We start from the raw sequence: 24,599 nt of genomic DNA on the forward strand, positions 1-24,599 counted from the left end.
TTTAAGACTTAGTTGCTTATTCTTACTAGTTTTTGTTTTTCTTTTCTACTATGAATTCTCACCCCTTGCTTTAAGTTTGGTTCTAATGTTGTTGTAAGGAATGGAAGCTATAATGAGAACAGGCATCAAGGTTGGAAGAATCAAAGATGGAAGGAGCCACAAGGATTTGATCAACTCTCTTGGCAACAACCCCCTCCAATGCGCTATAGCCAACAACCACTCTATGATGCATACCAAGACAATAGTTATGGTGGACCTCTTCGTGACAACCAACCTCCACCAGATTACTATAGTCAAGAGCCATTCCGAGGTGCGTACCAAGATGATAGATATGGTGGACCCCCTTGTAGTTACCAACAAGCCCCACCATATGCCTATGACCCCCCTCCTCAACATAGATTTGAACCACCAAACTCACAAGCCCCCTACTACCAAACACCCTCATATGACCCTGATGAGCGGATAATTTGTATGCTTTTTGGCATTGTTTTTAGTATGTTTTTAGTATCTTTTAGTTAGTTTTTAGTATATTTTTATTAGTTTTTAATTAAAATTCACTTTTCTGGACTTTACTATGAGTTTGTGTGTTTTTCTGTGATTTCAGGTATTTTCTGACTGAAATTGAGGGTCCTGAGCAAAAATCTGATCCAGAGACTGAAAAGGACTGCAGATGCTGTTGGATTCTGACCTCCCTGCACTCGAAGTGGATTTTCTGGAGCTATAGAAGCCCAATTGGCGCGCTCTCAACGGCATTGGAAAGTAGACATCCTGGGCTTTCCAGCAATATATAATAGTCCATACTTTGTCCAAGATTTGATGGCCCAAACCCGCGTAGCAATCCGGCCTCAGAAATTCCAGCGTTAAACGCCGGAACTGGATTAAAAGTTGGAGTTAAACGCCCAAACTGGCATGAGAACTGGCGTTTAACTCCAGAAAAGGTCTCTACACGAAATTCCTTCATTGCTCAGCCCAAGCACACACCAAGTGGGCCCGGAAGTGGATTTTTCTGTCATTTACTCATTTCTGTAAACCTTAGGACACTAGTTTACTACTTATAGGATCTTTTGACATTGTATCCGAACCTTATGACCCCATAACATTTTGTACACGTTCTTTCCACAGTATGAGCCTCTAAACCCCATGGTTGGGGTGAGGAGCTCTGCTGTGTCTTGATGGATTAATGCAATTACTACTGTTTCCTATTCAATCATGCTTGCTTCCATTCTAAGATAACACTTGTTCTTAATCCGGATGAATGTGATGATCCGTGACAATCATCATCATTCTCAACCATGAACACGTGCCTGACAACCACCTCTGTTCTATCTTAGATTGAGTAGTTATCTCTTGGGTTCTTTAATCGGAATCTTCGTGGTATAGGCAGGACCTGATGGCAGCATTCAAGAGAATCCGGAAGGTCTAAACCTTGTCTGTGGTATTCTGAGTAGGATTCAATGATTGAATGACTGTGATGTGCTTCAAACCTGTAACCTACTGGGCGTTAGTGACAGACACAAAAGAGTGATTCTATTCCGGTAGGGGAGGGAACCAAACCGGTGATTGGCGGCACTGTGACAGAGTGCTTTGCATTAGCTTTCACTGCGCGGATGGGAGGTAGCTGCTGACAACAGTGAGACCCTACACGAGCTTGCCATGGAAGGAGACATGCGTGTTTGATGAAGAAGACAGTAGGAAAGCAGAGATTCAGAAGATGGAGCATCTCCAAACCTCAACCCATTCTCCATTACTGCAGTACAAGTAACCATTACATGTTCTTTTGCTTTTTACAATCAATCCTGATAATTTCTGATATCCTGACTAAGATTTACAAAATAACCATAGCTTGCTTCAAGCCGACAATCTCCGTGGGATCGACCCTTGCTCACGCAAGGTATTACTTGGACGACCCAGTGCACTTGCTGGTTAGTTGTGCGGGATTGCAAAAGTGTTATTGCAATTTCGTGCACCAAGTTTTTGGCGCCGTTGCCGGGGATTGTTCGAGTTTGGACAACTGACGGTTTATTTTGTTGCTTAGATTAGGACTGTTTTCTTTTTGTTGGTTTAGAGTATTTTAGTTGAGTCTAGTTCATATTCTAAGTTTGGTGTCAATTGCATGCTTTTTGTTTTTCTTCTTTTAATTTTCGAATTTTTTTCTTGTTCTTAGTTCCTTTTTGATTCATAAAAGTTCTAAGTTTGGTGTCCTCTTTGTGTTTTTCCTTTAAAATTTTCGAAAAAATTAGTGTTTGATTTTCTAAAATTTTAAGTTTGGTGTCTTTTTGTGTTTTTCTCTTTCCTCTTTTTAAGAATCAAATCTTTTTCATAAAAAAATTTTTTTCAATCATATCTTCTTAATTGCTGTTTTCAAAATCTTTTTCTTTACTAATTGATTCAGTTCCCAATTTGCTTTGATCTTATTTTATTCTTAATTTTCGAATTTTATTTTATTTTCCTTTTGTATTATTTTATTTTATTTTAATTTTTCGGTTATTTCAAAAAAAAAAATAATAATAAAAAAAATAAACAAAATTCATCTCTTTGCAATTACTCTCATTTTCCTTTTGTCTATTATGGACTTAAGTGGAATTAATCAGTCCAGAAGGACTCTGGGGTCTTATGCTAACCCCATTACAGCTGCATATGGGAGTAGCATCTGTATACCTCCCATCAAAGCAAGCAGCTTTGAGCTAAACCCTCAACTCATTATCATAGTGCAGCAAAATTGCCAGTATTCCGGTCTTCCAGAGGAAGAACCTACTGAGTTTCTGGCACAGTTCTTACAAATTGCTGACACAATACATGATAAAGAGATAGATCAGGATGTCTACAGACTGTTACTGTTTCCATTTGCTGTAAAAGATCAAGCAAAAAGGTGGTTAAATAACCAACCTACAGCAAGCATAAAGACATGGAAACAGTTATCAGAAAAATTCCTGAATCATTTTTACCCTCCAAAAAGGATGACACAGCTAAGGCTGGACATCCAAGGCTTTAAACAAGAGGATAATGAATCCCTTTATGATGCCTGGGAGAGGTATAGAGGTATGCTAAGAAATGTCCCTCTGAAATGTTTTCAGAGTGGGTACAGTTAGACATTTTCTACTATGGGCTTACAGAAAAAGCTCAGATGTCTTTAGACCACTCAGCTGGTGGATCTATACACATGAGGAAGACAATTGAAGAAGCTCAAGAGCTTATAGACACTGTTGCTAGAAACCAATACTTATATTCTAGCAATGAGTTCGTTCCAAAGGAGGAGGTCATGGCACTAGTCACTGACCCTAATCCTCAAGAACAGATGAATGAGCTTAATCAACAATTGCTCCTGATGACAGAACAGTTAGCAGAATTTAAAGAAATGCTCCATGATACTAAGGTTGCTAACAAGAGCATAGAACTGCAGTTGAAACAAGCAAAACAGCAAATATCTAAACAAATAACAGAAGAATGTCAAGCAGTTCAACTTAGGAGTGGGAAAACACTGAATGCCACTGCTCAAAAGAGCAAGAAATCAATTAAGGAACAGTTGACAGAGGATGACCAAGCTACTGTTCAAAATCCCTCTGAGGACAGTAAGAGCCCAGAGAGGAAGATTATTGGCGTTCAAACGCCAGAAAGGGGAGGAAAGTTGGCGTTAAACGCCCATTCCTTGCCCAATACTGGCGTTCAAACGCCAGAACAGGGAGGAAAGCTGGCGTTAAACGCCCATTCCCTGCCCAGTTCTGGCGTTCAAACGCCAGAAAAGGGGGAGAAGTTGGCGTTTAACGCCCAAACTTTATCCACTCCTGGCGTTCAAACACCCAAGGAGAATCAGGCACCTGAGGGTTCTGGTAATTATCCCCCTAACAAGGCTTCTTCAACCACTTCTGTAAGGAATAAACCTGCAGCATCTAAGGTTGAAGAATATCAAGCCAAGATGCCTTATCCTCAGAAACTCCGCAAAGCGGAACAGGATAAGCAATTTGCCCGCTTTGCAGACTATTTAAGGACTCTTGAAATAAAGATTCCTTTTGCAGAGGCACTTGAGCAAATACCCTCTTATGCTAAGTTCATGAAAGAGATCTTAAGTCATAAGAAGGATTGGAGAGAAACTGAAAAAGTATTTCTCACTGAAGAATGCAGTGCAGTCATTCTAAAAAGCTTACCAGAAAAGCTTCAAGATCCTGGAAGCTTTCTGATACCATGCACATTGGAAGGCACTTACACCAAGGTAGCCTTATGTGACCTTGGAGCAAGTATTAACTTAATACCTGCATCCACTATCAGAAAGCTTGGGTTGATTGGAGAAGTCAAACCAACCAGGATATGCCTCCAACTTGCTGATGGCTCCATTAAACACCCATCAGGCATAATAGAGGACATGATTGTCAAAGTTGGGCCATTTGCCTTCCCAACTGACTTTGTGGTGCTGGAAATGGAGGAGCATAAAAATGCAACTCTCATTCTAGGAAGACCTTTCCTAGCAACTGGACGAACTCTCATTGATGTACAAAAGGGGGAAGTAACCTTGAGAGTCAATGAGGATGAGTTCAAGTTGAATGCTGTAAAAGCTATGCAGCATCCAGACACACCAGAGGACTGCATGGACGCTGACATTATTGACTCTCTGGTAGAAGAGATCAATAAGGCTGAAAGCCTAGAATCAGAGCTTGAGAACATCTTCAAAGATGCTCAAACTGATCAGGAAGAGCCAGAGGAGGCAAAGGAATTTTCGAAAATTCCTCAGGAGGAGAATAAGCCTCCTAAGCCTGAACTCAAACCACTACCATCATCCCTGAAATATGCATTTCTGGGAGAGAGTGACACTTTTCCAGTGATTATAAGCTCTGCCTTAAATTCACAGGAAGAGGAAGCACTAATTAAAGTGCTAAGGACACACAAGACAGCTCTTGGGTGGTCCATAAGTGATCTTAAGGGCATTAGCCCAGCTAGATGCATGCACAAGATCCTGTTGGAGGATAATGCCAAACCAGTGGTCCAACCACAGAGGAGGCTAAATCCTGCCATGAAGGAGGTGGTGCAGAAAGAGGTCACTAAATTACTAGAGGCTGGGATTATTTATCCTATTTCTGATAGCCCCTGGGTGAGCCCTGTCCAAGTTGTTCCCAAAAAGGGAGGAATGACAGTGGTTCATAATGAAAAAAATGAACTGGTCCCTACAAGGACAGTCACAGGGTGGCGTATGTGTATTGACTACAGAAGGCTCAATACAGCCACCAGAAAGGATCATTTTCCTTTACCATTCATAGACCAAATGCTAGAAAGACTAGCTGGTCATGACTATTACTGCTTTTTGGATGGCTATTCAGGCTATAACCAAATTGCAGTGGATCTCCAGGACCAAGAGAAAACAGCATTCACCTGCCCTTCAGGCGTATTTGCCTACAGGAGGATGCCTTTTGGTCTGTGCAATGCACCTGCAACCTTTCAGAGGTGCATGCTCTCTATCTTCTCAGATATGGTAGAGAAATTTCTGGAAGTCTTCATGGATGACTTTTTAGTATATGGAGACTCATTTAGCTCCTGTCTTAACCACCTATCACTTGTCCTGAAAAGATGCCAAGAGACAAACCTGGTATTAAACTGGGAGAAATGTCACTTTATGGTGACTGAAGGAATTGTCCTTGGGCACAAAATTTCAAGCAGGGGAATAGAGGTGGATAAGGCAAAGGTAGAGGTAATTGAAAAATTACCACCACCTGCCAATGTTAAGGCAATCAGAAGCTTTCTGGGACATGCAGGATTTTACAGAAGGTTTATCAAGGATTTTTCGAAAATTGCCAAACCTCTGAGTAATCTGCTAGCTGCTGACACTCCATTCATCTTTGATAATGAGTGTCTGCAGGCATTTGAGACCCTGAAAGCTAAGCTGGTCACAGCACCAGTTATCTCTGCACCAGATTGGACATTGCCATTTGAATTAATGTGTGATGCCAGTGATCATGCCATTGGTGCAGTGTTGGGACAGAGGCATAACAAGCTTTTGCACGTCATTTATTATGCCAGCCGTGTTCTAAATGACGCACAAAAGAACTACACAACCACAGAAAAAGAGTTACTTGCAGTGGTTTATGCTATTGACAAGTTTAGATCCTACCTAGTGGGATCAAAGGTGATTGTGTACACTGACCATGCTGCTCTTAAATACTTACTCACAAAGCAGGATTCAAAACCCAGACTTATCAGATGGGTGTTGCTTCTGCAAGAGTTTGATATAGAAATAAGAGACAGAAAAGGGACAGAGAACCAAGTGGCAGATCATCTGTCCAGAATAGAGCCAGTAGCTGGGGCGTCCCTCCCTTCTACTGAGATCTCTGAGACCTTCCCAGATGAGCAACTCTTTGCCATTCAGGAAGCTCCATGGTTTGCAGACATTGCAAATTATAAAGCTGTGAGGTTCATACCCAAGGAGTACAGTTATGTGCAAAGAAAGAAACTAATTTCAGATGCCAAGTACTACCTTTGGGATGAACCATATCTCTTTAAGAGATGTGCTGACGGAGTGATCCGCAGGTGTATACCCAGAGAGGAAGCACGAAGGATCCTATGGCACTGCCATGGATCACAGTATGGAGGACACTTTGGAAGTGAGCGAACAGCCACTAAAGTTCTCCAGTGCGGCTTCTACTGGCCTACTCTCTATAAAGATTCCCGAGAGTTTGTGCGTAACTGTGACAGTTGCCAAAGAGCTGGTAACCTGCCTCATGGATATGCCATGCCTCAACAAGGGATATTAGAGATAGAGCTGTTTGATGTATGGGGAATTGACTTCATGGGGCCATTCCCACCATCATACTCAAACACTTACATTCTGGTGGCAGTGGACTATGTATCTAAGTGGGTAGAAGCAATTGCTACACCCACTAATGATACCAAAACCGTGCTGAAATTCCTCCAGAAAAACATTTTCAGCAGGTTTGGCGTCCCTAGAGTACTAATCAGTGATGGGGGTACTCATTTCTGCAATAAACAGCTATACTCTGCTATGGTTAGATATGGAATCAGCCATAAAGTGGCAACTCCGTATCATCCACAGACAAATGGGCAAGCTGAAGTCTCTAACAGAGAGCTAAAAAGAATCCTGGAACGGACTGTGATGTCCCGAAGAAAGGATTGGGCAAAGAGCTTGGATGATGCTCTGTGGGCATACAGAACAGCATTCAAGACTCCTATAGGGACCTCCCCATACCAATTGGTGTATGGAAAGGCCTGTCATTTGCCTGTGGAACTGGAACATAAAGCCTACTGGGCAACCAGATTCCTAAACATGGATGCACAGTTAGCTGGTGAAAAAAGATTGCTCCAGCTAAATGAGCTAGAAGAGTTCAGACTCAATGCCTTTGAAAATGCTAAGATCTATAAGGAAAAGGCAAAGAAGTGGCATGACAAGAGATTGTCAACCAGAGTCTTTGAGCCAGGACAAAAAGTTCTCCTCTTCAACTCTAGGCTCAGACTGTTTCCAGGAAAACTCAAATCCCGTTGGAGGGGTCCATATGTGATTACAAAAGTGTCACCATATGGGTATGTTGAGCTTCAGGATATTGATTCTGACAGTAAGTTCATTGTTAATGGACAGAGGATCAAACACTATCTTGAAGGAAATTTTGAGCAGGAATGCTCAGAACTGAGACTTGAGTGATTCTCAGTGAAAGTCCAGCTAAAGACAGTAAAGAAGCGCTTGCTGGGAGGCAACCCAGTCATTAGGAAGTTGTATGATTAGTTCTTACAGAGGCAAGTATCAAAAATAAAGGAATTCACAGAGTTACAGAAGGATTCAGCTCAAAAAGCAGAGAAAATGAGCTTACCGGCGAAAAAACGCCAGTAAGGGGCATTTTGGGCGTTAAACGCCAGAATGGGCACCATTCTGGGCGTTTAACGCCAGTAATGGTACCATTCTGGGCGTTAAACGCCAGAATGGGCACCATTTTGGGCGTTTAACGCCAGGTGTGCAGCATCACTGGGCGTTCAGAAAAACGCCCAGTGAGGAAGGTTTTCTGGCGTTTAACGCCAGCCAGGGTACCTGGCTGGGCGTTAAACGCCCAAAAGGGGCAACAAATGGGCGTTAAACGCCAGAATGGGTGCCATTCTGGGCGTTTAACGCCAGCTTGGTGGGGGGACCACATTTTTGTTTTCAACTCAGATTTTTTCAAACTTTCCTTTTCTCACCCATACTTTTCTACAAAATCACACTTCAATCATTCATTATTCACTTTCAAATCTTCAAAATCAAAACAATTTTTCAAATCTATTTCAAAATAATCCCAAATCTTCTTCAAAAACTCACCCTTTTCTCAAAAATCTTTCATATCTTTTCAAATTTCCTTTCAAATCTCTCTTTTGTTTTCGAAATTCTCCTCCCCCCACTCTATAAATGAACGTTCCTCACCCCTCCTTCCTCACACCATTCGAATTTTCTCTCCCTCTCTCTCTCTCTTCTCTTATTTCTTTTCTTTTTGCTTGAGGACAAGCAAAACCTCTAAGTTTGGTGTGCTTTTCCGTGATCACTAAGCCAAGATTCATCAATATCATGGCTCCCAAGGGAAAACAAACCAACTCAAGAGGAAGGAAAGAGACCAATCCAAAGAATCTTTGGAATGAAGAGAAGTTCTTAACCAAAGAACATGAGGACCATTATCACAAAATAATGGGACTGAGGTCAGTGATCCCGGAAGTTAAATTTGATCTGAAAGAAGATGAATATCCGGAGATCCAAGAGCAAATTCGAAACAGAGGTTGGGAAGTTCTGACCAATCCTGAGACAAAGGTTGGAAGGAACATGGTTCAGGAATTCTACTCAAATCTGTGGCTCACAGATAAGCAAAGAATGACTGGAACCGCTTTTCCTACCCACAGAACCATGGTCAGAGGGAAAGTTATGTACTTCCATCTGGACAAAATAAGAGAATCTTCAAGTTACCTCAACTACAAGATGATCCTGATTCCTTCAATAGGAGGATGGTGAGAGTAGATAAGGGATTGGATCAAGTTCTAGAGGACATATGCCTCCCTGGAACTAAGTGGATAACCAATTCTAAGGGTGTCCCAAACCAACTCAAGAGGGGAGACCTCAAGCCAATTGCAAGAGGTTGGCTAGACTTTATTGGGCGTTCCATATTGCCCACTAGCAACCGTTCTGAGGTCACCATCAAGAGAGCAGTGATGATTCACTGTATTATGCTTGGAAAAGCAGTGGAGGTGCATCATGTGATTGCTTGTGAGATCTACACAATTGCAAATAAGAATTCCACTGAAGCCAAATTGGCCTACCCAAGCTTAATCTCCTTGCTCTGCAAAGAGGCTGGGGTAAAAATGGGAGTAGATGAGTTCATACCCATTGAACATCCAATCACCAAGAAGTCAATGGAAGGACAAGTGCAAGACAACTCTATCAAGAGGAGGACGCGTGAGTTCCTCCCTGAATTCCCTGAAATTGGCTACTGGGCCAGCCTAGAAGCATCCATCAACAAGCTGCAAGAGACTATGGAGCAACTGAAGGAAGAACAGCAGAATCAGAACTGCATGATCTGCAAATTGCTGAAGGAACAAGAGAAGCAGGGGCGTGATATCAAGGAACTGAAGCGCCAAAAGCTCTCCTCTCAAGCTGGGGGAGCATCCACTTCTCAAAATCAAGGTTGTTGAGTCCTAACTCTGTGAAAACCTCTATCATTAGGAGCCTCTGTTTTTTTTCGTTTTTATTATTATCCTTTTTCCTTTATTTTTAGTCTCATCTTACATCTATATTTGAGTCTTGTTCTTAATTAATAAAATTAATAAAGTTTATGCCTTAAAGCTATGAATGTCCTATGAATCCATCACCTCTCTTAAAAGAAAAATGCTTTAATCACAAAAGAACAAGAAGTACAGGATTCCGAAATTTATCTCTGAAACTAGTTGAATTAGTTTGATGTGGTGGCAATACTTTTTGTTTTCTGAATGAATGCTTGAACAGTGCATATGTCTTTTGAATTTGTTGTTTTAAGAATGTTAAAATTGTTGGCTCTTGAAAGAATGAGGAGAAAGAGAACTGTTATTGAGGATCTGAAAAATCATCAAATTGATTCTTGAAGCAAGAAAAGCAGTGAAAAAAAAAACTAATATATTTCGAAAAAAAAAGAGAAAAGAAAAAAAAAAAGAAAAAGAAAGAAAAAAAAAAAGAAGGAAATAAAGTTGTGATCCAAGGCAACAAGAGTGTGCTTAAGAACCCTGGACACCTCTAATTGGGGACTTTAGCAAAGCTGAGTCACAATCTAAGAAGGTTCACCCAATTATGTGTCTGTGGCATGTATGTATCCGGTGGTAATACTGGAAGACAGAGTGCTTTGGGCCACAGCCAAGACTCATACATTAGCTATGTTCAAGAATCAATATACTTAACTAGGAGAATCAATAACACTATCTGAGTTCTGAGTTCTTATAGATGCCAATCATTCTGAACTTCAAAGGATAGAGTGAGATGCCAAAACTGTTCGGAGGCAAAAAGCAACTAGTTCCGCTCATCTAATTGGAGCTATGTTTCTTTGATATTTTGGAGTCTATAGTATATTCTCTTCTTTTTATCCTATTTTGATTCTCAGTTGCTTGGGGACAAGCAACAATTTAAGTTTGGTGTTGTGATGAGCGGATAATTTGTATGCTTTTTGGCATTGTTTTTAGTATATTTTTAGTATCTTTTAGTTAGTTTTTAGTATATTTTTATTAGTTTTTAATTAAAATTCACTTTTCTGGACTTTACTATGAGTTTGTGTGTTTTTCTGTGATTTCAGGTATTTTCTGACTGAAATTGAGGGTCCTGAGCAAAAATCTGATCCAGAGACTGAAAAGGACTGCAGATGCTGTTGGATTCTGACCTCCCTGCACTCGAAGTGGATTTTCTGGAGCTACAGAAGCCCAATTGGCGCGCTCTCAACGGCATTGGAAAGTAGACATCCTGGGCTTTCCAGCAATATATAATAGTCCATACTTTGTCCAAGATTTGATGGCCCAAACCCGCGTAGCAATCCGGCCTCAGAAATTCCAGCGTTAAACGCCGGAACTGGATTAAAAGTTGGAGTTAAACGCCCAAACTGGCATGAGAACTGGCGTTTAACTCCAGAAAAGGTCTCTACACGAAATTCCTTCATTGCTCAGCCCAAGCACACACCAAGTGGGCCCGGAAGTGGATTTTTCTGTCATTTACTCATTTCTGTAAACCTTAGGACACTAGTTTACTACTTATAGGATCTTTTGACATTGTATCCGAACCTTATGACCCCATAACATTTTGTACACGTTCTTTCCACAGTATGAGCCTCTAAACCCCATGGTTGGGGGTGAGGAGCTCTGCTGTGTCTTGATGGATTAATGCAATTACTACTGTTTCCTATTCAATCATGCTTGCTTCCATTCTAAGATAACACTTGTTCTTAATCCGGATGAATGTGATGATCCGTGACAATCATCATCATTCTCAACCATGAACACGTGCCTGACAACCACCTCTGTTCTATCTTAGATTGAGTAGTTATCTCTTGGGTTCTTTAATCGGAATCTTCGTGGTATAGGCAGGACCTGATGGCAGCATTCAAGAGAATCCGGAAGGTCTAAACCTTGTCTGTGGTATTCTGAGTAGGATTCAATGATTGAATGACTGTGATGTGCTTCAAACCTGTAACCTACTGGGCGTTAGTGACAGACGCAAAAGAGTGATTCTATTCCGGTAGGGGAGGGAACCAAACCGGTGATTGGCGGCACTGTGACAGAGTGCTTTGCATTAGCTTTCACTGCGCGGATGGGAGGTAGCTGCTGACAACAGTGAGACCCTACACGAGCTTGCCATGGAAGGAGACATGCGTGTTTGATGAAGAAGACAGTAGGAAAGCAGAGATTCAGAAGATGGAGCATCTCCAAACCTCAACCCATTCTCCATTACTGCAGTACAAGTAACCATTACATGTTCTTTTGCTTTTTACAATCAATCCTGATAATTTCTGATATCCTGACTAAGATTTACAAAATAACCATAGCTTGCTTCAAGCCGACAATCTCCGTGGGATCGACCCTTGCTCACGCAAGGTATTACTTGGACGACCCAGTGCACTTGCTGGTTAGTTGTGCGGGATTGCAAAAGTGTTATTGCAATTTCGTGCACCAGACCCTAACCCTTATCCACCTTATGAACCATACTTAGAACCACCCCCATTCCAACACAATTACTCTCATGAGCCACCACCTCAATGTTCACCATCTCCATGCCCTTACCAAGAAGAACCACCTTCCTACCATGCACCTGACGTTAGGATTTTTGCTAGTAAAGAATTTTGTAAAAATATAGTCGCGTTGTGAGTATAGATTCTAAACCAACAGAAAATCCCTTCGTACAAACGTTTTGGTTGTCACAAGTAACAAAACCCAATAAATTTATAAACTGAAGTATTCAAACCTCGGGTCGTCTTCTCAAAGAATTGCAGGGAGGTATGATTTATTATTGGTTATGGAAAAACAGTGTTTGGGTTTGAAAAGAGTTTTAAGCAAGAGAAATAGATTGCAAGAATTAATAAATTAATAACTAATAAAACTCTTGGCAAGGTATGAAAACTGGAAGTCCTATCCCAATTATCCTTATCAATTGTGATGAGAATTGGATTTTTCTCCCACTAAGTTAACCTCTAACTATGAAGGTAAGTCAAGTGGATGGAATAAGTTTGGTTCCTCAGGTCCTAGTCTTTCCTTGGAAAGGGCTAGAGTTATTGAAACTCGAGTTAATTCTTGAAGAATTCTAATTTTCAGTCAACAATCAGTTTGACAACTCAAGAGTTACCAATTAATCAACTAAATGCCAAGAATATAAAAAGCTAAATTAAAATCATAAATAACTGGAATACCTCAAATTAAATTGAATGGAGATGTCAATTCTAACATGGAAAAGTTCATAAGCCAATTGGGCAACATAAGTCATTAATAAATAAAAGCATTAAAGTATCTGAAAGTAAAAGAGAAATACAAAGTAAAAGGAATATTAAACCTGATATGAAGATGAGATAAATCCTAATCCTAATAGAAATCCTAATCCTAAATCCTAAGAGAGAGGAGAGAACCTCCCTCTCTCTGAAAACTACATCTAAAAACCTAAAATTGTATTATGATCTTATATGAATTGATGATCTGAGTCTCTGCATGTTCCCAGACTTTAATCTGTGTTTCTGGGCCAAAAACTGGGTTGAAATACGGCCCAAAATCTGTGCCAGCGACTTCTGTAATTCTGTAGATCGCGCTCGTCACGCGTCCACATCGTCCACGCATTCGCGTCACTCAGCATTTCTCGTACCACGCGTGCACATCGTCCACGCTTTCGCGTCGTTCGTGCAGCTTCCAATCCGCGCGGTCGCGTCAGCCACGTGAGCGCGTCACGGTAATTCCTTCTATTTTGCACAATCACGTGAGCCATGCGACCGCGTGACTTCTCACTGGTCATCTCCTCAATTCCTTGTGTTCCTTCCATTTTTGCATGCTTCCTCTTCATTCCTTACGCCATTCCTGCCCTATGAAGCCTGAAACACTTAACATACAGATCACGACATCGAATGGTACGAAGGAAGATAAAAATATACAACAAAAAGGTCCTTAGGAAGCAAGTTATTAATCATAGGATATTTTTAGGAAGGAATTGTAATACATGCAAATCATATGAATAAGTGGGTGAAAAGCTTGATAAAACCACTCAACAAAACACAATATAAACCATAAAATAGTGGTTTATCAGCACCCTTTCTCTAAAATAATGAACCCTCCTATCCACCCTATCCTCCACTGGATGACAACACCCTTGGTGCTATTCACCAAGGCCAAACATAGTTTCATACCACACTTGTCTCTATCACTAGTCTCACATCTACTCTTCTAGCTCTTACATCCCGCATGAAAGAGCACCCACATCCGTCAATCCAAGAGCAATCTGATCCCAATGATACTATTAACATAGAACAAGAGAGAAGGGATCGTCTTAGAGACGCAATGGATCTGTTACACGTGGCCTTATTTCCAGAGGAGCAAGAGGAGGCCCAAAATGTAGAGGTAGGAGAGACCCTTGAAGATGAAGGAGTAGTTGAAGGGAGTTATCATAGAAAGGAAATCATCAAGGAAGAGTATGATTTTATGCTAAAACAATTGGACGAAGCTGCAATAGTTATAGAAGAAGTGGTTGAGAACTTAGGAGATATGAAACCTCCACGGGAAAGTCCAGTCATAGAGCCTCCTTCCGAGATGCTTGAAATTGATGATAAGGAGGGTGTATAGCCTCCAAGGCATATCCTAGTTGAAGACTTTGAAGAAGTTGATAAAGAGTTGGAGGTTAAAGAAGAAGAAGCACAACCTCCCATGCTCTTGGTAGGCAATGCAGAAGAGATTGAATTGGGAGAAAGCTACCAAGGGAAAGCTGTTAAAATTGAAGAGGCTTACAGAGAGGTGGAAATTGTCAAGGAAGAGCCCATGGGAATGGAGCTGGAAATCACCTTACCAAAGTTGTTGGAGACCTCTTCCCCAAAGCCATCACCATCCATTCCCTCATTCAAGTGGGTAAATCTTTCATCCCTAAGTTTAATTGGCCCACTTGAATATGTTTTACTTGAGATAGATGGACAACTTAGAGCTCTTTATGACTATAAGAGTAAGAGAGAGATGGTCTGTGGTAAGAGTTGTCCTGCAAGGTTCAATATGGTTGCATGCTCCAAGTTGAAGTGCAAGGATTGGTGTAGAGCTCAATTGCGTGGGTCTAGGAAGTTGTTTGGACGCTTCAATGAGAATTCAAATCATGGTTTAGAGCTCGAACACACAAAACCTGTGAGATTTTGAGCCTATTTCATTGGTTGCATTTTACCAACCAATATATTTTATTTTTGGTGTGTGTTGTTCTCTCTAAAATTGTGATCTATATCTTTCTTGATTCTATATTTCCATGGTTTAATGTATGCATATAATTATATGATTGAGACCTTTTTTCACTTAGCTTACATACCCATATGGCCTTACCCTTTCATTATCCTTTGCAAACCAACGTTGAGCCTATTTTACCCCTTTGTTCTTTACTTTAGCTCATCACTAACTCTAAGTGAAAAATAATAATGTCCTTAATTTGAATCCTTGATTAGCTTAGACTAGTGAAAGTGCTTATGAATTAAGTGTAGGAAAAGTGGGTTTGGAAACATTTGGTTTGGGAATTGAGTATGTTAGACTTTGTGTGAAAAATGTTAAGAACATGTTTATGCATTCAATACCTTAATCATATGCAGTGAAAAAGGAAAGAAAAAAAATAGATTAAGAAAAGAAAAATAGAAAAAGAAAAAAAAAAGAGAAAAAGAAAAGAAAAAGAGCAAAAAATAAAAAATAAAAAGGGGACAAAATGCCCCAAAGTAAATGGTGATAGCAATGCATATGTACTGTACTCAAAAATTGGAATGCATGAATATGTAGTAAACATAATTAATGAGTAGTTATTGATTTTATATTATGATTATATGGATTGCCCTAAGTTAGATGAGAAGTTTAGATTAATTAAGGATTCAGATTTCAGTCCACTTGATCAAATACAATCCTACCTTGACCTTGACCCCATTACAACCCTCAAAAGACCTCTTGATTTGTGTATTGGTACATTAAATTTCTTTTGATTGATAGAAGAAGAGCAAGTCTTAGAAAGTAAGGTTAGTAGAGAATTGAGAGAATCGAACCTCAAACACTTGAGTGATTAGAGTGTATACACTTCCAGTGAGGGTTTGATGCTCGATTCCTTGTTTCCGACTTCCATAAGCTATTTTCTTTTGCAAGTTTACTTGTACCTTATTTTATGATTTGAATTAGTGAGATCCAGTTCATATTTCTTCTTGAAGGATTTCTTTACTTTTAACCAAGTAGGTAAAAGCATTTTGCATGTAGTTACATTCATATAAATAGGTTACATTTTATCCTACCATTCCTCTTCACTCTTTATAGCTTCTCTTGAGCTTAGCATGAGGACATGCTAATCTTTAAGTGTGGGGAGGTCGATACCGACTTTTGTGGGTTAGTTACCTTCTTTTCAACACCAATCATTTATTTTCCTTGTTAGTTGTTGCATTTGCATGTTTATTTGCATGTATGTCTTGCTTGGTTAAAATAATGAGTTTCTTTTCAAGACCCTTTTTACAATATTTTACTAATTTAAATTGAAATTTTTTTAACTTGTTTGAGGATTGTAATTTGGAACATGAATTATAGCTAAGAACACACAACCTGTGAGATTTGAGTTTAATTATATGGTTACATTATTTAATCATAATATTTTATTCTTGTATGTTTTCTTCTCTATGATTGCAATCTTTACTTTGTTCCATTCTATATGTCCATTGTTTAGTGTATTTTCATGCTTGCATATGATTGAGGCCATCATTTGTATTAGCTCACTTATCCCAAATAGCCTACCCCTTTCAATCACCTTTGTTTGCCACTTTGAGCCTTTTAATCCCCTTCTGTTCTATGTTTTACCACATCACTAGCCTTAAGCGGAAAAACAATTAATTATCCCATTTGAATCTTTCGTTAGCTTAAGTTAGAGATTGTGTGTCAATTAAGTGTGGGGAACTATGGGAACTTGGGTTGATGAAAGTATACAGTGTTTTATTGACAAAATATTGGAAATTTGGGTACCTACTCATGTGAGACCAGAAAAATTAAAAACTCATGTGCATTGATATGTTATGTTTGCTTCCAAAAAAAAAATCGTTTAGTTAAAAAAAAAGGAGAGAGAAAAACCAAAAATATTTAAATAATTAAGTAAATAAGTGAATAAGGGGACAAAATTACCCCAATGTTAAGTTTAATAAACGATCAATGCATATGTGATAAAATTAAAGATAATTTGGTACATGAGTATGTAATGCAAAAGTGGAAGGAATACAAGAAGCTAAAGGAACTGCAAAGCTGTCAACCCTGACCTCTTCTCACTCAAACGGTTATAACTTGAGCTATAGAGATTCAAATGAGGCGGTTTTAGTTGTGTTGGAAAGCTAACATCCGGGGCTTCGTAAGATATATAATTTGCCATACCTGCCTGGCTGTTGGGCGACGCGCACGCATGGATCACGCTTACGCTTGACCTGGCGAAAGTTCAATCCATGCGTACGCATGGACGACGCGTACACGTGACATGCGCACGTGTTGGACGTATCGAAAATTGCTGGGGTGATTTTTGGGCTGTTTTTGACCCAGTTTTCGGTCCAAAAAACACAGATTAGAGACTATAGAGTGGGAGAATCCATTCATTCATCATTCAACATTCATTCACATAATTTTAGGTTTTAGATGTAGTTTTTTAGAGAGAGAGGCTCTCTCCTCTCTCTGGGTTTTAGGATTTAGGATTTCTCTTCTACTTTTATTGATCACTCATTGTTATTATTTTAGTTTGTGAACTTTTGATGTTAGATTCAATTTTCATATTAATGTAATTGATTGTTTGGATTCCATTATCTCTTATTGCTTTTCTATATTTTTATGTTATGCTCTCCAAATACTTGACAAAATGTTTAGAAGAATGTTAGAGTAGACTTCTATGTTCTTGGCTTTGGTTGAGTAATTGGTGACACTTGAGTTATCAAACTCCCTTGTTGATTGATAATTGGAAGTTGCTGATTGATTTGGATTCCACTAAAGCTAGTCTTTCCTTAGGAGTTGACTAGGACTTGAGAAATCAAATTGATTAGTCCACTTGACTTTTCTTCATTCGTTGAGGGTTAACTAAGTGGGAGCAATGAACAATTCTCATCACAATTGATAAGGATAACTATGATAGGATTTCCAGTTCTCATACCTTGCTAAGAGCTTTTCTAGTTATTAGTTTATTTTCTTGCCATTTACTTTTCTTGTTCCTTATTCAAAACCCCAAAAAGATACTTTTCCATAACCAATTATAAGCACACTTCCCTGCAATTCCTTGAGAGACGACCCGAGGTTTAAATACTTCGGTTATCAATTTTAAAGCTAATAGGCTTGGATTGTTTCTTTGATGCACTAGGTTTTTTGTTTGTGCATTGTTGGTTGGGGGTTGGGTTGAGAGAGGATTTTGTGGGATATGAATTTGGAAGCAATAGGATTTGGTTGGGATAAAGATTTAGAGGACTTAGCCTGTGAGCAAGATTTCGGAACATTTATTTTGGGGACAGTGTATTTTGGTAGAGTGGGCTGGGGGCAGTGGATTTCAGTTCAACTGGGATATGAAAGGTAATTAGTTCTTCAAGTTGATTTAATATTGTGCTGGTTTTCTTTACAGCTTAAACATCTTCTACTCTAATTTCTTCCATGCCTTCCATTCCAACCTTTTGGCCTATTGCAATCTCCTAAGACCAAACTCCAACGCATCATTAAGGTCCAAAAACCAATATGCTTCAACCTTGTCATATCCCAATTTTCTATAATAACTTGTCACCGCAAATGCGTCAAGATAGGCTTCATTGACTCTATCCCTTTCATCATACAAGTCAGATGTGTAGATAACACTTTCACTAGGATCTGTCTCAAACTTTTTACTATGGTGGAAAACAAGTTTCAATCGATTAGGCATCTGAAGTTTACAGCACAATGCAAAACCAGATAGCATTAGTCATTTTGTAGCAAAACAACCATGTTGCATAGAACAAGAAATTAACACTATATTTGTAATAAGAACGCATACATTTACTTCCTAATGACTATAACTTAAACCACATTATGATCATAGTGGTTAGAAGATTCATATTAGAAACCCTAAATCCTAACATTTGCGCCACTAATAACCACAACATTCTAAACCACTCATTTACATATACAACGACAACATACATTTTAAACTACTCATGCACATATAAGTACCAAGAACCCTCAATAAAAGACAAAAAAAGGAAGAGAAAGATTAACATGAACCCTTACCTCTCACCATCGGCAGTGTGCAAAGGCGATGCTTCATCGATAAGTCTTTTACTGACCAGAGAGAATAGATTCCAAGAATGATAGTTGGCGAGAAAATGTGAGTGAAAATATCGGAGAACGAACGGACAGAGAAGAGGAGAATGTTTTTTTGAGATTTTGGTGGGAAACGTTAAAAATGGGGGACCAGTGAAAATTGTTTATTCAAAGGAAAGAAAATGTTGAACGACGTCGTTTCACACACTTAGGATATTCCTCTCCCTCAACAACGTCGTTTAATGGAATGTTCTACATTATCAACGTTTAGATGGCACTTTTACCAGAGACTAATGAAAATACACTTTTAAAAATTTTAAAAATTTAATTGATTATTTTCAAAAATTGAAAACTAAATTAAATAATGATTTAAAATTTAGATACCATTTTAAGCATTTAGTCTATTCTAAATACATAAACATTGGGTCATGATTAATCAATAACTTCTTTCAAATGGAACTGTGAAACCATAGTTGTATCTGTTTGTAGGGATGGACCACTCCTAATTAGTTAATTATCATCTTTCAATCCTTTCAAAAAATTATTCATGATTTTAACTCAACCGTACATAGTTTTTAAAAATGAGATGGTACAATGCAACCGTGTTAATAATTGAATTTAGATTGTACAAGTTGCTAGTTTTGAGAGGATATATAGGATAGGATCTTATCCATCATCACGTGTTTCGGAATTAATTGGATAATCTTGAATCATTAGAGAAACACATTGAAATGCTATATGGAGGAGATAATCCAATAGTATTACTAGCTAGTAGTAATGTTGTTTAATTAACCATATTAATCAAATTAAATGGTAACAAATTCAGAGCGCAAACTTATAATAATCTTTGGTAAAATTTCTCCAATGTCGTCTATCATTGTTAACATACCAATGTAAAATGAAAGTAACCTTCAAAATGGTAAATGCTAACAAGTTTTCCTAAAGCTGAAGTAGTCTTTGTTTATGAATTAATAAGCAAAGTAAAGGAGAGAATACTTCTTCCAAGGAATTTTTTGTTTTCTCTCTTAAAAAAATAAAATAACTAAATAATTAAGTTAGCTCACACAATTTTTTGGTCACACCTATTTAGGTATAAGCAATTTTAATTTTCTATGTACTTTTTACATAAAATTTTATTTTTGTTTAGAAGAATGAGAATAACAAAAATCTAATTTCACTACTTTTGTCAGCAAAAAATTCTACTACTTTTGGTTTTACAAAAGTTGTTCTAATACCATACCATATTACGAAATAATTTCTCTAGTTAAAAGATTAAACTACTAGGTAAGCATATGATAAATATCTAATATATTATAGCATAAAGTCATATTACGAATTAAGAACACTTCAACCACAGCTTGTACGTCTTATGGGTATTATATGACCAATTTATTTTGCAAGAATGGTTGCAAACAATTTTGTTTTATGAAATGTCATTATATATCAGCTCAGTTTTGGTAAAGTGTTTTAGAGAAATATTTAAAAAACACAAGTATATAGTGTTTGGTAAATTTAAAAAAAAAATCACATGCTTGTGTTTTTAACTTTGAAAAGTTAGGAGATGTTTTTAAAATTAAATTATTCGTGAAAACATAGTAAAAAATTTAACATAATCTTATATATTAATAAATATTATGTTTATTTGTTCTCTTCATTATACTTATGTCTATAAAAATTATTTTATATATTAAAAGCAATTTTACTGAATATAATTTTTATAATGTGTTTATTAAAAATTATTTTTATTTTGATTTATAAGATATAATTATTACAATTTAAAAAAAACCGTCATATTTTCTTTCTACTGATGCCATCTTCGAAAAAACTTGCACATTTATCTAACTTTTTTTATATAAATAGTTTTTTTAATAACTTAATTTTTTATTTCGCTATGGAACTAATTAGGAATATAGCCAATTAGAATCAACTAATTAAAAAAATAAATTTATTATAAAAAAAGGTACCTACTTAAGTGAAGATGTTAAAAATATCTTTTTATAAAGATCCTTATAATAAAAGTGTGCTTTGTTTGTTTAATCATATTTAAAAAAAATAACATTTTTATAATATATCAAAAACAAACTTTATCATTTATCACCTAATAATAAAAAAGAAGATAACTTTAAAATCTTTATAGGAATATCTAAAAAAAACTTTTTTATTATTCTAATTTTTTGAATTTTAAAACTAAAAATAAAAAGAATTAACTTAAGTTGATTTATATTGTAGTTAGCTCCCTAAACTTTTTTTCTTAATTTTTCATTCACATATATTTAATTATTCTTATATTTCGTATAAATTAGACTTCATATTGAAATTTGATATTAACTAAAAAATATTTAGATACATCATTATTAGTATATATTATTTGTGAAATGGGACCGAAATGGGATATCTTTGTATATCTAATTATGTATGGCATACAAAACTACCTGAATAATGAGGAACATTACACATGTATGTATAGTTGTGTATACAGTATACACAGTAGAGTGAATGGTAAATGAAAAGGTTCATCATGCCTTGTTGCCCAAAGAAGTGCCAGCACCACAATTGTCCTTATCGAAATCTACCAAGGGACTCCACACCAATTAAGAGAAGAGAGTCCTTCATTATTGATTATCTGTTTGTATTTTACCCTTCATTGCATCATGCATCGGAATGGCCCCCCCTCAAAATCTGAGACTTATATATAGACATCTTCGTTTGATTCTAAATTTCTTATATTGGGTTGCCAAAAATGCAATATATATATATATATATAATTCGAATATTACTAATAGTAAAAATTTATATAAAGTTGTATTAATATAAAATTAATAATTAATAATTATTAGATAATAATTTTATTAAATTTATTAAATTATCTAATAATTTTTAAATATTAATTTTACATAAAAATAACTTTATCTAAATTTTTAACTTTATTAATTTGGTTATTTAATAAAAAAACCTTTCATATAAATGCTTAAAACGTTTTTTAAAGATATTTTTTAATAATTAAAATTTAACTTATATAATCGATCAAACTGCGTTATTTTTGTCAAAATTAGACAAAACAAATCAATTTGACCGAAAAATTAATAAATCAAATCTTGAATCGATCTAAATTAATATTATTTTTTATAGAAAATTACTAAAATACTCTTATTATAAAAAATGACTAAAATATTTTTATTATATATATTACTTTTAAAAATCTTAAATTCTAATTCTATGATGACACAGAGAGAAGAAAAAGGTTAGAATTTAGAATTTTAAAATATATAATAAAAATATTTCAAGTCATTTTTTATAATAAAAGTATTATAGTCATTTTTATAAAAAATATTAATATAAATCGATTCAAAATTTAGTTATCAATTTTTCAATTAAACCGATTTATTTTATCTAATTTTAATAAAAATAATATAATTTGATTAATTATATAAATTAAATATTAATTATTAAAAAAATATCTTAAAAAAATGTTTTAATCGTTTTTAGGTGAGGAACTCTCATAATAAAAGCTCATACATCAAATTAAATCGTATCTCTTCTCTTGTCCTCCAAATTTCACGTGCACAATCTCCGATTGATAATTAAGAACCTAGGGTTTGTCTTCTAGTGCTACGAGGAAATGTCAACTTGTCAAGCATGCAACATCTTCCTTTAAAAACGAAGCAAAAGTTAAGACAAGTACTATGCATTCCACTAATGTAAATTAAAATTAGTAAATTACAGAAAGGGTAGCCAATTGAAAGTTGCCATATGTGTCTGAATGACATGGTTAGAAGAGCTATGATCACGCCCGAAAAGTAAAAAGGTAAAAACTCTTAGCTAATTGCTTTGTCTCTGCAGCTTCTATTTTTAACCTTGGAAAAATATACGGCTACTATATAGATCTACCACACAAAACAAATAAAATTGATAAAGAAAAATTAATAGGTAAATAATTTTTAATCAACTAACTTTAAATAAATATAATTAATAATAATTAATTTTATATTTTTTAAAAAAAATTAAATAATTACTAATTAATAATAATTAATATAAAATTTAATTTAAAAATATTTATTGATTTGTTATTGATTAGATTCCTATTAGTTACTTAATAAAATTAATTGATAAATAATAATCTAATTCCACCCTCCTTTATTTAAATAATAAAATTATTATATTACAGTTGCATCTTTAAAATAAGTCACTATGTACTTCAAATAATAAAATAGACAAAACTAAATTTTATTTTGAATGTGCTTAAATATAAATAAGAAGTGTGTGTGTGAAACTTAGATTAAATTATCAACATTCATCATTTATTAGAGTGTATAGAAATTTGTCACACTAGTTTGTTTATAACCAATAATAATGAATATAGAATCAATGGAAAAGGTTACTAATAATTAGTAGCAAGATAAATTTCATCACTCTTAGATTTTCTCTTCAATTTCTTTATTATCATAACATTTAAGAACAAAATCGATAGACTAATGTTAAATATATTTATATAAAAATATTACATATTAAAAATTATTAATAAAAGGTGAGAGAAAATAAAAAAAAAAGTTCTTAAGCCATAAAATAAATTAAAAAAAATTATCCGAATATGATTTGTCATGTTGGTACAAGTGTATATGCCAAAACAAATCCAAAAAGTAAACCTAGAATTCATAGAAGTAGGTAGAAACAAAAAGGGGAGAATCACCATGAAGGAGAAGTAGAAGGGGAAGCAGAAGAAGAGGAGAGACAATTATTGTTGCTATGTGACTGGTCACTTGCCGAGAAGGTAACCCTAAGCGAAGAAGCCTCTTCAGGGAGCTTCTTCATTGGACTCAAATCGACATCATCATCATCATAATCATCTAATTGAGAAGGGGAAGTTTCTGGTGTTTCAAACGGCGTCGTCATCATCACTTTGCCCTCTTCTTTTTCTTCTTCTTGGTTCTCGTAAATGGGGTTGGATATGTACACAAGGTGCTGCTCTGGCTCCCCATTAACATTACTGCACTCGTGATGATGATGATGATGATGAGGAGGAGGAGGAGGAGGGTGTTGTTCTACTTCTTGTTGAAGTTCCTTTGGAGTAGGTGGAGCTCTGTTAATGAAGGAAGCAAGTGGGGAAGGAACAGAGACAAGTCCGATGCTATGAGGGGTACTTTCATTTGCATTTGGATTTGGTTCTTCTGCCATGCAAACAAGGGAAGGAAAAAGGAAGCTTCTAGGAGGCTGGAATACGCCTTGTGCATAAACATTGTTGTTGTTATTCTTCAAGGTTGGATAAGAAGCGGCGGGTGTGGTGGTGGTGGTGGTGGTGTTGGTTCTGGGGTGGCGGCGGCGGAGCAAGAGGGAACAGTAGAGTTCAGCAAGGAGGACAAGGATGAGGGCGAGAACAATGGCAAGGCTTAGAACCGTTACCAAGGTTGCTCCCATGATCATCTTTGATGTGGCCTTCATATTAATTATGATCTTTGGAACACTATGGTCTATGGCCTTAATTTGAGGACCTTGGCTTTATTGTTGGTGGTGTGAGGGGCAAAGGCACGGTAATAAAGAGGGAGAGAGGGGAAGAACTCCTTTCTGGCGGGAACTCTCTTTTTTACCTTTTGACAAGGGATGGAAATTGGAATGAAGTAAGTTAAGGGCATGGAATCTTGAAAATAACTCCTAGGGAAGGGTAA

The 24,599-nt window shown here is 36.7% G+C and overlaps 1 protein-coding gene across 1 annotated transcript; it reads right to left on the bottom strand.

Moving 5' to 3' along the window:
• Window positions 1–23,622: 23,622 nt before the first annotated feature.
• Window positions 23,623–24,351, bottom strand: LOC130949087 (uncharacterized). The gene has a single exon (XM_057877912.1). It carries the CDS (start codon window positions 24,349–24,351, stop codon window positions 23,623–23,625), a length of 729 nt encoding a protein of 242 aa, XP_057733895.1.
• Between the last annotated feature and the right edge of the window lie 248 nt (window positions 24,352–24,599).

Source organism: Arachis stenosperma, chromosome 9 (genome assembly GCF_014773155.1).
Source record: "Arachis stenosperma cultivar V10309 chromosome 9, arast.V10309.gnm1.PFL2, whole genome shotgun sequence".
Lineage (NCBI taxonomy): Eukaryota > Viridiplantae > Streptophyta > Magnoliopsida > Fabales > Fabaceae > Arachis > Arachis stenosperma.

Coding starts and splice junctions, on each gene's coding strand:
- LOC130949087 (XM_057877912.1), bottom strand. CDS start 24,351: ATGGGAGCAACCTTGGTAACGGTTCTAAGCCTTGCCATTGTTCTCGCC.